The 14,519-nt window shown below is 45.1% G+C and overlaps 1 protein-coding gene across 1 annotated transcript in view; it reads left to right on the forward strand.

Annotated features, from left to right (window-relative positions):
- SCARB2 (scavenger receptor class B member 2) overlaps positions 1-14,519 on the forward strand; it is a 77,409-nt gene continuing 62,890 nt past the window's right edge. Inside the window, exon 1 of the mRNA XM_047855895.1 lies at positions 1-410. Within this exon, the coding sequence (XP_047711851.1) occupies positions 294-410 (117 nt within the window). The 5' untranslated portion in view covers positions 1-293. The remainder of the gene's footprint in view (positions 411-14,519) is intronic.

The following is a 14,519-nucleotide window of genomic DNA, read 5'->3' on the forward strand; positions in this document are numbered from 1 at the left end:
GGGCCGGCGAGCGTCACCGCCCTGCGCGCTCCCTCTCTCGCTCCTGACTAAGCGGGGCCGGCGCCCGACTGCCCGAGCGAGGGAAACCGAAACCGAAGCGGGTCGTCCCCTCCCCGGGCCGCCAGGCAGGCGCGCGGGAGCCGGAGCCCAGCCGCGGAGCCGGGAGCCGCGCTCAGAGCCGGGACCGCGGGCACCTCGGGGTCGCGGGTGTTCAGGCCGCTGCAGCCGCGGCCCCTCCCTCCTTCCTGTCGAGTCGCCGGCCCGCGAGGCCCGGCCCGGGAGCGGCGCGCAAAATGGGCAGGTGCTGCTTCTACACGGTCGGGACGCTGTCCCTGCTCCTGCTGGTGACCAGCGTCACACTGCTGGTGGCTCGGGTTTTCCAGAAGGCCGTGGACCAGACCATCGAGAAGGTGAGGCTGGCGAGGTGTGTGTGTGTGTGTGTGTGTGTGTGTGTGTGTGTGTGTACGCGCGCGCGCTCCCGTGTTGGGCGGGGGACACTTCCAGCCCACCCTCCGACTGCTGTACCTCCTGCAAAGAACATCTGCACCCCGGCAGACCCTCCCGACGAGAGCCCTCCTTTCGTATTTGTCTTCTCGAGGTTGGTAGGTAAGGGTTCAAGAAGGATGGGGAGGAATAATAGGATAAAATTATGGGTCTAGACTTTTTTTTTTTTTTTTTTTAAGCTTTCACTTACATTCTATCATTTGCATACCCCTCCACGCCCTCTCTACGCCCCAGTCTCAGCTCGGCCCAAACATATTTCCCACCCACTTCATGAAAAAACAAAACTAAATGAAAAACACCACAGCCCAGGCAGGTTTCTTGGCTGCTTGCTGTGGCCTTTGAAGTGGTGTAGGGCTGTGAATGAGAAGCGGCGTGCGGTCTATTGTGTGCTTGCCTTCCTGGACTGGGCAGGGCAGTCAGCAGAGAGGGCAGGCCTCTGGACTGGGTAACATTTCAGTCCATCAGAGTCTCCGCAGGGTACCTTCCAACTAAGCATGTGGTATCTTGTACCCATCCTCTGTGTTGCTTTGTCTCACTTTGGATTCTTGTTCTTCTTAAATTACCATAAACTTCAGGCAAGGATGCATTGAGGTTCTCGAAAGAATCTGAACCTGTCTTTTAGCCTAGATGAGTGGCCTGGAGAGCTGATCATTTCAGAAGACGTGTGGGTCATTTGACTTTACCAGTGCTGATTCCTTCTGCCCTTTCACACACATCCACCAATCTGTGTGGAAAGAGGAACAAGAGAGAGTTACTGGGATCACTTTTTCCTTAAAAAAAAAAAAAAAAAAAAATTGGAGCAGCCTTTCTTGTTAGCTCCGATAACCACAAGTTTAATTTCTGCCACTGGTTTTCACTTGCTGCTGGATGGATTAAAAAAAAAAAAAACAGTTTGATCACTGAACTCCCAGTCAAGTTGTGTCATCCAGGTGGCAACAGACATGTTCCTTTATTTTTTTTAAATTTTTTTAAATGTTTATTTATTTTTGAGACAGAGAGAGACAGAGCGTGAACAGGGGAGGGGCAGAGAGAGAGAGGGAGACACAGAATCTGAAACAGGCTCCAGGCTCTGAGCTGTCAGCACAGAGCCCGATGCGGGACTCGAACTCACGGACCATGAGATCATGCCCTGAGCCGAAGTCAGCCGCTTAACCGACCGAGCCACTCAGGTGCCCCCAGACATGTTCCTTTAATAGAGGTCATGAAAAGCCATCAGTTACTTGAAATCTGGCAGTTAAAGGTAAATTAAAAAAAAAAAAAAAGTCATGGTAAAGCATAATTTAATTTTAAAGTTTATGTTAAGGAAACATTAAGTTCACATTTTTAATTAAAGTTTACTTATTTATTTTCAGAATGAGAGAGAGAGAGAGAGGGAGGGGCAGAGAGAGAGGAAGAGAGAGAATCCCAAGTAGGGTCTATGCTCTCAGTGCAGAGCCCCACATGGGGCTTGATCCCATGAACCGTGAGATCATGACCTGAGCCGAAATTAAGAGTCAGACATTTAACCAACAAGCCACTCAGGCGCCCCTAAGTTCACATTATTAAGGGAAGATGAAACCCACTGTCTGAGCTTCTCAAAGACCACTGTTTTCCCTGAGTACCCATGAAGGAAGAAAACTAAACAGCATCTTTTCTGCTCTTGGCCACCTGCAAATCCATGGCAAGATTGTTTAGGGATATAAACCCTTCCCTGGATGACCAGAGTTAAGCAATGCAATTACAGTCCCTATGTGAATCTTCTTGTGTGGCTTTAAAAGGCTATTTCAGAAGAGCCCTATGAGAGGAGCTGTCTCCCTGGTGCCTCAGATGTTACCAGCCCTCAGATGCTCTGTGGGTCTCCATTTCATGGACAGGTAGGGAGGTGGCTGTACGGCAGCTTGCCTGGGCCTTGAGTTTGCACTGATACTTGGTGATTGGCTTTTTTATCTGGTTTTCTCTGTGAGGAATGGACTCTGATCAGACTAATAAATCATAGTACAGGGGAAGTGGATTTTCAGAATTGCCCAACCCCGTTAAAGAACACCGTGCAAGGTGGCATATACAATTAAATGACAGGGCTAGTTCCAGTGGACAGGAATGTTGCCAAGTCGGCCAGAGGGCATGCATGACCATCATTACCATTCTGTTCTCCCTGGTCACCTGCAGTGTGGTGGCCTGGGATAGTGGGACAGAGTAAGGACTCTGCGGTCTACACCCCTAGACATCAGTCCTGGTCCACCATGCTCTAGCTGCATGACCTTGGGCTAGGCTTCCTGATTCTGGGTTTCCCCATCTGTAAATGAGGATAAAAACAACTCACAAAAATAGAGAGGTTGTAGGAATTATTAGGGAAAATGGGTAATTTTCATGGCATATCTTTAGTGCTTTGTAAGTCAGTTTTATTTTTGTTAGAACCCACATGAGCAAAGGAAAAATATATGAGATTTGAAGTCAGACATCCTGTATTCAAATCCTGACCTTACTATTTGCAAGCTTTTTGATTCTGGGCAAGTTACTGAAGTACCATGAGCCTCAATTTCATTTCTTGGGAAAGTAAGGATGTTAGCTATCTTAGGCACAGTGGTGCATTTACCATGAAGCACACAAAGCTTATGCTTGAGGCCCTCACGTGCACAGGCCCTTCCAACAGCCTCCACCTAATTCTGTATCCAAAATTTTCTTTTTTCTTAGGAAGGGTCTCCTCACACTGTATAAGCTTCCCACAAACCCTACCTCTGTGTGTGCTGTTGTGAGACTGAGGGAGGTCATCTGTGTAAAGCACCCGGGACAGTATCAGGCAGAGGATAGGTGATCAGTTACGGCTGCTGTCATTCTTTCCATTAGTATCATTATGGAACGATTCTTGACCTTAATATAGTTAACTTGACCTTAATATAATGTAATCTAGTCTGATACTCCCAGTTTGTTTTTTTTCGTTTTTTTGTTTTTTGTTTTCTGTTTTTTTTTTCATCTGAAGATTTTCCATGCCCTGACTGGTCTATATCAAAAAAGAAGACAGATGGGGCGCCTGGGTGGCGCAGTCGGTTAAGCGTCCGACTTCAGCCAGGTCACGATCTCGCAGCCCGTGAGTTCGAGCCCCGAGTCAGGCTCTGGGCTGATGGCTCGGAGCCTGGAGCCTGTTTCCGATTCTGTGTCTCCCTCTCTCTCTGCCCCTCCCCCGTTCATGCTCTGTCTCTCTCTGTCCCAAAAATAAAAATAAAGAAAGAAAGAAAGAAAGAAGACAGGAAAGGGGAGAAATTCAAATGAATAGGTTTGGCTAATTGTGAGAAGCAAAGTAACATAATCCCTATTAGAATAATTTGCAGGGAGATTTTAAGATTAAAGGGAGATTTAAATTTTGGCCGGTGAATGGAGTGGAAGGAACCAAGACAATTTGACTCCATTCTTTGTTTATTTTTTGTTTTTGTTTTTGTTTTTTTTTTTTGAGAGAGAGTGAGAGAGAGAGAGAACGATCCGGGGGAGAGGAGCAAAGGGAAAGAGAGAGAGAATCCTAACCAGGCTCCATGCTCATGGAGCCTGACGCAGGACTCGATCCCACGACACCTGAATTCATGACCTGGGCCAAAATCAAGAGTTGGATGCTCAACCGACTGAACCACCCAGGTGCCCCTGGCTCCATTCTTGGCCTCGCTGGTTACCGCCTTGTATTGAGCAAGTCCTGTAATTCTTTCTGCTTCAGTTTTCTCAATTGCAAAACAGGCACAGTAATGTCTCCCTCGTTGTCTGCTCACACCCACTTCTTAGAGGATATTCTGAGCACTAACCAGGCCTTCTCTCTCAAGCGTTTTGACTTCCTGAAGACAGAGCTTTGCAGAAACCATTTAACCTCTTTTTCCTCCTTGGAACCCGGGAGGGCAGATTTTTACGTTCTGTCTCCTTTGATGACCCCCCTAATTGTCCTGGCACTCAGCACACATCGGTAGGTACACAACAAATGCCTGTTGCCTCACATTTGATCATTGTAGTTGAAAGAGCAGTGTTCTAGGAATCAGCAGAACTTGGTTAACATTCTTTGTTTCTGTCATTATGAAATACTTGGGTGAAGTTGAGCAAGCCCAGTAGTGAATATTGAACCCCTCAAAAAACCTTGGGTTTCTCATTTTGAAATAACACCTGCCTTAGAGTTGTCGCCAGGAGTGAAGTAAAAGGATTGCTGGAAAAAAGCACCTTGCGGAGGGCCCAGATAGTAACATTTGTGACTGTTTTCAACTATCGTTTTCTCATCTGTGAACTGAAGCTTATGTCGAGAGAAGGTTCCTTCTAGCTCCAGACTTCTGAGATTCTGTGCCTCAGGCGTGTGAGCTTTGTTTAAGAGCAACATTGCAGCTCAGAATATTAAGCTTGCCCTTAGACGCATGGACAGTTTGAACGCCTCCCAGAAATGGGGCTGCAGTGCCAGCCAGAGTCAGGGCTGGTGAAGAAGAAATGGGCTGGCAAGGGAACCAGTGATAAGAAAAGAGACGGCTCACAGGTTTTCCTTCCTGTACTCAGGCCAAGGAAGGGTGAAAGCATTCGGTGTCAGGGATGAGATGAACAGGACAAATATACTTATCCTTGGCTGGGACCTGAGGCTCTGGGCAAGCGACATCAGCTAGCCTCTTTTAGGAGCCATGTAACTTGGGAGCCGTTCTGCTGATGCCTCAAAAAATGAGATACGATCACCGCTAAATTAACCAAATAACATTAAAGGTGAATATGTGGGGGTCTTCTTTTTTACAGTTGAATTAGTTAAACATCTTCATGTATGTGTATGTAAAGACAATCAACTGTATCCAATCTTAAAAGGATCTTTCTTGCATCTCCTGAATTGCCTGTTTTCAGGGTTATGACGACTTAGGACCTTAGAATAAGAAAAAACCTTAAGCACCACTTAATTTGTTATTTTACAGTCAAGGAACCTGAGCCTGTGCCAGTTTTTTAAAAAATTTATTTAGCGAGAGGGGGAGAGCAAGCGAGTGCACGAGAGAAAGCAGGGAAGGGACAGAGAGAGAAGGACAGAGAAAAAGAGAGGGAGAGAGAGAGAGCGTGAGCAGGGGAGGGGCAGAGAAAGGGGGAGAGAGAGAACCCCAAGCAGGCTTCTCACGTCCAGTGCAGAGCCCGATGATGGCTCGAACTGACGAACCAGGAGATCACAACCTGAGCCAATATCAAGAGTCAGACACTCAACTGACTGAGCCACTTGGGCGGCCCCAAGCCTATGTCAGTTTTTAAATATGATGGTGAGCATCAAACTGCCTTTATATTTATGTGCCACTAGAAATTAAATAACTGACTTATCAGAGGTTGGATGGAGGGGAAGGGGTAGGGTTAGGCATGCAAGCTGGGTCTCCTAAATCACTTTTCCCACCCCAAGGATGAGCATATACTCTGTTGCCTGCAACAGTCCTGATTTATCTACACCTGTTGTCCTGGCATAATTACTGGCACCCTCTTTTCTTTTAAAAGATCCTTGGTTTGGAGCACCTGGGTGGCTCAGTCAGTTAAGCGTCTGACTTTGGCTCAGGTCCTAATCTCAGGGTTCATGGGTTCGAGCCCCACATCTGGCTCTGTGCTGACAGTGTGGAGCCTGGAGCCTGCTTCAGATTCTCTGTCTTCCTCTCTCTCTGCCCCTCCTCTGCTCACATTCTGTCTCTCAAAAATAAACATTTAAAAAAATTACAGTTTAAAAGATCCTTGGTTTGGGATACCTGGGTGGCTCAGTCAGTTAAGTGTCCAACTTCTGATTTTGACTCAGGTTATGATCTCATGGTTTGTGAGTTCGAGCCCCACATCAGGCTCTGCACTGGCAGTGTGGAGTCGGCTTGGGATTCTCTCTCTCCCTTTATGCCCCTCCTCCACTAATGTTCTCTTTCTGTGTCTCTCTCTGTCTCTCTCTCTCAAAAATAAATAAACATTAAAAAAAATAAAAGATCATTGGTTTGGATAATAAGTTCTATCCTCACATACCACATTCTCCTCCACTTCTTAGCAATAAAGCACTTAGCACTTAGCACTTCTTAGCAATAAAAGGAGCAAGAAGCTAAGGCCAACTCAAGCTGGCTGCAGAATGGTAACCTTTTTTTTTTTTTTGTAAAGCTGGAAGAGGAAGCTCCTGGAAGTCTAAGGGTGAGAACCACAGGACAGTAAGGCCTCCTAAGAGTACAGTAGAAACTGGAAAGTTAGCAGGACCCAGGCACACTCTGTGTCCCCCCACCGTTCCTCTGGTTGCCCTACCGAATAGTTTCCTCTGTTTACTTGTTGGGCCCGGGCTGTTTACTCATCCAGTGCTTCCTCAGCCCCAACCCCATGTGACACTCCAGCTGCTGGCCTCCCATGGACATGGTTTATCTCTTGGTTTCTCCCTTCCAGATTTGTGACAGAGTAATGTGATTGGCTCAGCACGAGCAGAAATCATAGATCCTTAAACAGAGGCAGTAGTATCCTCGCAAGATTCTTTAACTCTTAAGCAAAATTATCCAACCCCTCCTTGGCTTTTAGAAACATGATCTTGTGATATCAAAATCATAATATGTTTCTTTCAACATCTTACTAATTCATGGTGACCACGAATGCATTCATTATTAATGGCTAAGACAATGGAGTAAACCAGTAGTTGTCATTGTGGTCCCTAGACTCTAGGAATGACATCAAAATCGCTTATGGAGTTTAAAAAATACAGATGCAGGGCATGTGGGTGGCTCAGTTAGTTAAGCGTCTGACTTGATTTTGGCTCAGGTCATCATCTCACAAGTAACTGAGATCGAACCCTGTGTGGGCTCTGTGCTGACAGCGAGGAACCTGCTTGGGATTCTTTCTCTCCCTCTCTCTCTGCCCCTCCACTGTTCATTTCCCTGCACACGTGCTCTCTTTCTCTCTCAAGATAGATAAAAAAACATTTAAATAAGTAAAGTCAAAATAAAAAATACAGATGCTACCAGCCCTGCTGAATCAGACTCCTTAGGCCTGGCACCCAAGTTGAAAAGCAGACTATGAAGGGGCATCTGGGTGGCTCAGTCAGTTAAGCCTCTGACTTCAGCTCAGGTCATGATCTCACAGTTCGTGGGTTCAAGCCCCACGTTAGGCTCTGTGCTGACAGCTCAGAGCCCGGAGCCTGCTTCAGATTCTCTGTCTCCCTCTCTCTCATCCCTCCCCTGCTCATACTCTGTCTCTCTCTCACTCACCCTCTGTCTCAAAAATAAATAAACATTAAAAAAACTAAAAAATAAAAAGCTAACCATCAAGCCTGTGACTGGTTTGGATGGTGGTTATGGCAGCCCACATCTTCACTCCTCCAGATGGCATTTCCTTTTTTTTTTTTTTAACCTTTGTATTTTATTCTTTATTTTTGTTTATTTTTCTGATAGGAAATACATGCCATTATAAAAAGTCAGATGCAACAAAAATTAATAAAACAAAGATAACTACTGTTAACGTATTGTTAATTATTCCATGTTTTTATTTGTGCACACATGCTAACAGATATACTTTACAAAAATGAGATGCTTCTGTTCCCACTCTATTTATTTTTAATTTCATCTAGTAAAGTTGACATATAAGAGAGATGATAATTCTAGTTGAGGATATTACTACTAGTGATTACTATTATTCTTCAAGTTTACATTAAAGGAAAGATGGGGGGAGGGGAAGGTTGTTGTTTGTGAGAACCGTTTTGCTTTCTTGCTTAATAAAGTGCAAGATTTCATTCTGTCAGGCCACAGCAAAGGGGCCATCTGTTCTGCCAGACATTTGCTTGTTTCCTGGGGAAGAATCAGCAGGTGGGATTGTAAGAGCATTAATGAAAACATAGGATGTTGGCCAAGTGACTAGGCATTTATGGCCTGTATCTTCAAGATATGTATATACTATATATACATGGTATACTAAATGAGGGGACCATTTTTCATCAAAACTGGTAACTAGTCAAAAGGAACTGAGGAAAATAAGGCTACTTTTGGTTTTTGCAGTCTATATCTAAAAATATTTACATATATACTTTGGCAGTCATTCATTTATTTAGCAAATATTTACCGAGTGTGGACCATTTGCGAGGCAATGTGCTGGGAGCTGTGGATACAGTAATAAAGTAGACACAGTCCCTACGCTTACAGAATTTATAATCTAATTCAAATTTTTTGGGCTCAGGCGCCTTTACATTCTTAAACTGAAGACCCTAAAGAACTTACATTTGTTTGAGTTATATCTATCAATATTTACAATATTAGAAATTCAAACGGGTAAATTTTTAAAGCACAAGAATACACAAACACGTATTAGCTGTCAGAGAACAATGACATCATTACATGTCTGGTGACCTCTAGAAAACTGCACTCTACACTCATGAGGGGATGAGCATGAAAAGGGCAACTAATGTCTTAAGATTATTAGGAAAATAGTTTTTAACCCTGTGGACCCCCTCAGAGGGTCTTGGGGACCCCCAGGGGCCCTCAGGCCACACTCTGAGAGCTGCTGATCTAGTTTTCATTTAATTAATTATGACAATTTTTAGAATAACTTTAAAAAATCACTTCATATCCCTGTTGTTTCTGTAAGAACACTTTGGAAACTATGCTATTGATGTCTTCAAACCACCAGGATTTTGTCTAGTGTGTTATACACATGTTCCTTTGGTCTCCACACAAGTCCATGGTTAAAGATGGTAGTTTGGGTCATCAGAGATGCAGGTTCAGCGAATGCCCTGCTTTCCCTGTGTGCTAATCAGACTAGACTAGACCATCAGCATCTCCGTAATTGAATTATTGCATAATTCCCCTCCAGCCTCAGCCCTGCCAGGGATTTTCGAAGGTGGGGGCCCTGCCAGTTTTAGCTTTGTGCCATCATCCCTACCACCAAGTGCACCGTCACACAAAATGCACGTTCAGTAAATATTACTCGGATGAGTGGAAGGACGAATAGACGAAAACTTACATCTTCGGGGATGATTTCCTTTGCATATTATTGCTCATGTTGTTCTTCAGCTTCACGCTTTCATTACGCTCTGTAGACCAGTGGTCATTGATTGCCTCACTATACCTTTAAAATCTAGAAACTTCACCTGAGAACTCAAGTTTCCAGCCTCTCTTGAAACATGTGGATGCTGTGCATGCTAGTCTGTGTCCACAGTCTGAGCAGAATGGGGCTGCCCTTCAGAGGGGACCTCCGTCCTGATTCCCATGGCCCTTCTCATTCCTGTTGGCTCCCTAACTCCGAGGTGCAGGGAAGGTGCCCTTTGTCATCGTGCCTGCCCTGTTGTCTCTCTTAGAGTAGAGAAAAATACCTGTTTGTATCTGAACCTCGTTACCAAAAGAGGAAGGTAAACCAAGGTAAAAGAAGGAAAATGAAAGAGCCCCAGAGGGTCATGTGTTGGGCAAAAATGAAAGCAGGCATATTTCTATGGAGAAATGAGTATCATCGCTAGGGTCTGCCATGCACACAAGTGTGCAAACTCGCATCACTTCACTCGCCACACCCACCTGGCCCCTTCAGCACTGAGTTTCACACTCTGTAGAGACAGAGAGGCAGAATGCCATTGTTATAATGGTGAGATCACTCTTGCAAGCCCCACTTTAAGAGCAGTTGCTTTTAACACTGTACTTCTGATAATCAACAGTAATGGAAGGGAGAGGAGGCAGAGACAGAAGTAGGTGATGAACGCATCACTTATATCGACTTTGAGAGATACAGTTGCAACCAAACAGGCTGTAAAATAATAAGAGGGGCTCCACAAGTTACACACAGAACCCGGCATTGTTTTCATGGGCCACACTTCTTATGTATTCACGTCTAAAATCCTCTTTCTCAGTCACTCCTTCAACCACACCCTCTGCATACACATCTATTTCTCCAATGCCTGGTCCTTTTTTTTTTTAAGTATTTATTTATTTATTTAGAGACAGAGCACAAGTGGGGGGAGCGGCAGAGAGAGAGAGAGAGACAGAGAATCCCAAGCAGTCTCCACAGAGCCAGCACGGACCCTGATGCGGGGCTCGAACTCACAAAGCTGCGAGATCGTGACCTGAGCCAAAACCAAGAGTCAGATGCTTAACTGACTGAGCGACCCAGGTGCCCCTCACCTGGTCATTTTGATTAAGTTTCCATCTGGTGGCTGCTTTCTCTCTCTTTGGGCTGGCAGTTCTCAACCTTGGTTTCACATTTGTTATTATGTGGAAGCATTTAAAGAGTCCTCTAGCGGGTGTTTGGTAGCAGGAGCTTTTCAGGAAAACTACCCCACCCTGCTGTCCTGTCTGTCATTTATAGAGTAGCAGCTTCCACATGAACTAACATTTGAATGTCAACTGTCAGATCTCATTAGGTGAATTATTACGATTGCAATTAAAGCAAAATGAGTTCATCAGCAGTGACATAAAAAAAAGTCAATGCGTTCGTTCCTGAGTTAAAATAAGGTCAGAGAATTAGGGTAGAATGCTAATGGTAGGCTTATTCCTTTTACCTCAGCAGAGAATAAGAAAAGGTAAGTAATGGGAATGACTTACATTACTAGGAGAGTCTGGATTGGGTGTGTTTAACAGAGGAATTTTTATAAAATTTTTTTAAATATTTTTATTTAGTTTTGAGAGACAGAGACAGAGCATGAGAGGGGGAGAGGCAGAGAGATGTGGGGAACACAGAATCTAAAGTAGGCTCCATGCTCTGAGCTGTCAGCACAGAGCCCGTCATGGGGCTCGAACCCACGAAACCTTGAGATCATGACCTGAACCGAAGTCGGATGTTTAACCGACTGAGGAAGTCAGATGCTTAACCAACTGAGCCACCTAGGTGCCCCTCACGGAGGAAATTTTAAAAAAACAAAGCAAACCAGCAAACTGGTATTTTGCTATTTGGGGAGTTTTATCAATCTGGAGTCTAGTGAGAATCATTCACATGTTGTTAGGCCAGGTTGCCCATGTTGGCCTGCATTTTCTCTGGGTGAGTTTAGACTGTGTAGATGGTGATGTGGATGCTGAAGTTGTGTCTAATTATTAAGTAGCACTCTGTTGAACTAAAAGAACAACAAGGAGCCTTCTTGAGTCCTGAAAGTTTCCTTAAAAGTATTACTTACTCCCATCCAAGCCTAATGCAGTTCCCTCAGTGTTTATTATCATTTGGAAGTAGTTTATGCCAGGACAGCCAGTTCAACAAGCCCCCCAGTGTTGCCTTCCTGAAAAATCTCTATCAGGCTGGCTTGGAAGTATTGTGTCTTTTGGCCTTATCATGTCTTGTCAGCTCTCACCCACGGCTAACGCAGCTTGTACCTGGGGAATGGTGGGCAGTTGAGTGTCTCTGATGCAGAAAAATGCCTACCAGGGAATGACAGATGATGACAGGTGATGAGCTGCATCAGATCATGGCAGGGCTTAGTGCAGCAGGTCAAGGACCTCAGACTTTATCCTGTGAGCAGTGGGGAGAGTGTCTGCTCCCATAGGCGCTTTTGATAGAACTCTCTGGAGGCTGAGGTGGAGAACAGACTTGAAAGGAACCTGGAGAAGAGACCATCCACAGTATTGCTGCAGTCCAGACCACCTATGGGATCAAGAGTAGAAATGGCAAAGAGGAGGAGGTAAGATCGGTAGGATTTAGGATTGGTTAGGGGAGAAAAATCATAAATCCACTTCTGGTCACATCGACTTTCAGCAGCCTGTGGGATGTCCAGGTGGGGATTTTAGGATGGGTCCATACAACAGAGATGATCTAAATAATTTCAGGCAGAAGCCCTTCTTTGGGCTGAATTACTGGGCCTTGCACGTAATTGTCCACTAACTGCTTCATGCATGCCGATTTTGTGTCCTTGGCTAAGTTTCTTTGTGAGAACAGGGCCTGTGTCTGTTGGTCACGTAGAAATCTCTCCATATGGGGGCACCTGGGTGGTCAGTCGGTTATGCATCCAACTCTTAGATTTCAGCTCAGGTCATGATCTCATGGTTCATAGGTTTGATCCCTGTGTTGCACTCCATGCTGATGGCATACAGCCTGCTTTAGATTCTCTCTCTCTCTCTCTCTCTCCTTCTCTCTCTCTCTCTGCCCCCCACCCCTCAAAAATAAATAAATAAACTTAAAAACATTTTAAAAAGAGGGCGCCTGGGTGGCGCAGTCGGGTAAGCGTCCGACTTCAGCCAGGTCACGATCTCGCGGTCTGTGAGTTCGAGCCCCGCGTCAGGCTCTGGGCTGATGGCTCGGAGCCTGGAGCCTGTTTCTGATTCTGTGTCTCCCTCTCTCTCTGCCCCTCCCCCCTTCATGCTCTGTCTCTCTCTGTCCCAAAAATAAATAAACGTTGAAAAAAAAATTATAAAAAAAAAATTAAAAAAAAAACATTTTAAAAAGAAAGAAATCTCTCCATATATACATATTGGCTAATTAGCTGAAAATAAGTTTTTCAGTTTAAATGATTAATTTGGTTGTTGAGACTACAGATTCACCACACGACTCAATAATCCTTCCAATATTTCTTTAGGTAGTAGTACTACAATACTATGCGTAAAAAAAAAAATTCATCATGTTCTACTTGGCTAAAATTTATAAGCAATATCCAAAGTCACATTGTAAAACTGGTTTAGGACCTTACATTGATGTTTAGCGTAACTGGAAAACTCAGTTGATTACAGGGTTTGCCTGGTAACTGTCACAGCCCCAGCAAAATCGTCAGTGAGGAAGAGCAGTTGTTCCCAAGCCACAGCTTTATGTCTAAATTGTGCAAAGGGCTCCTCAGGGGAACTGGTTTGTTGCATTGGGCAGAATTAATGACTTCTTGTGCCAAACATTCTCCAGGCTTGAGGTTAAGGTTATTACTTGTTGGTTTCTGAGTCCTTCCTTTGCAGAGCAAGCTCCCGGGAGTATACAGTTGAATGCCCTGAGAATCTGGTGTAGAAACTAGAAGCATAAGGTCAAAATGAAGCCCCCGTCTGGACCATTCTAGAGCAGGAGGTTGAGGTGCTTTGGGGGGACTCTTAGCATGAACGGTGGAGAAGCTACCTGGACACAAGGAGCTCAGCTCCCCCTTCCTCAGTCCCTCACTGTCTGTTCCAGCCCCGGGAGTTTACATGACTTCGCACAGCTGCCCTAGTTTCCTTTCCTCCAGAGGGAAGGCCTGACTCCCCAGGAACGTCTCAGAGTCTACGTGAGGGCCTCTCCATAGTTTCACTGTCTCCCTGAGGTAGGGCTGCTGGGTAAAATACAGGATGCCTAGTCAAATTTCAATTTCAGATAAGCAATGAATAATATTTTAGTGAGTATGTGTCATGCCATATTTTGATTCACTTCAGTGTATCAGTTGTTGACATCTTGCCGTATTTACTTCATCTCTCTCTGATATACTCTTTCTTAAATTATTTGAATGTAAGTTGCAGACATCACAATGCTTTGTTCCTGAATCCTTCAGCATGTATCACCTATGAATTAAAGTACCTTGTGACACAACCCTGGGCTTTGCAGACCCACAGACCTGGACTTGACTTACTGGCTCCGTGAACTTGGGATAGCCAGTGCCACCATTTCCTTGTCTGAAAAATGGGAATTCTTGTCTTGCAGGGTTAGCGTAAGGCTTAGATGATGGCATAAAGCTCTAGCACAGCCCCCTGACTCCTAGAGATCCGGTAAATAGTAGCTGGCCATGGTGGTAATGGTACCCGAGCTGAATGTCAGGGAAGAAGATAAAAATGAAGAAGGTAACGATAAAGTCGCAACTGTTTTGGAGCAGCTGTGTGTGTGAACTTCCCTCTGCCCTTGCATTTCCCTCCTCCTTCTCTACTTGGTCTGCGTATACAGACACACACACACAACATGCAGTCCACTGTGCAGGGATTCCTTGACACACACCTAGCAATGGAGTGGACAAAAAGAGACACGTTAAAGGTACAGGAAAAGCCAACACTCTTGAGGACACGATTTGAAAGGAATTAAAGGTGGCGTGAGACCTGGCTCGAGTGTGGACTCAGCTGAGAGTGGCCAGGGCGAGGCGGGTGAGGGCGATAGGGGTGGAAGCAAGACACAGATGGTGAGGAGAACCCCAGGTCAAAACAGAATCTGCCATCAGCGTGAGTCTGGCA

This window comes from Prionailurus viverrinus, chromosome B1 (genome assembly GCF_022837055.1).
Source record: "Prionailurus viverrinus isolate Anna chromosome B1, UM_Priviv_1.0, whole genome shotgun sequence".
Classification (NCBI taxonomy): domain Eukaryota; kingdom Metazoa; phylum Chordata; class Mammalia; order Carnivora; family Felidae; genus Prionailurus; species Prionailurus viverrinus.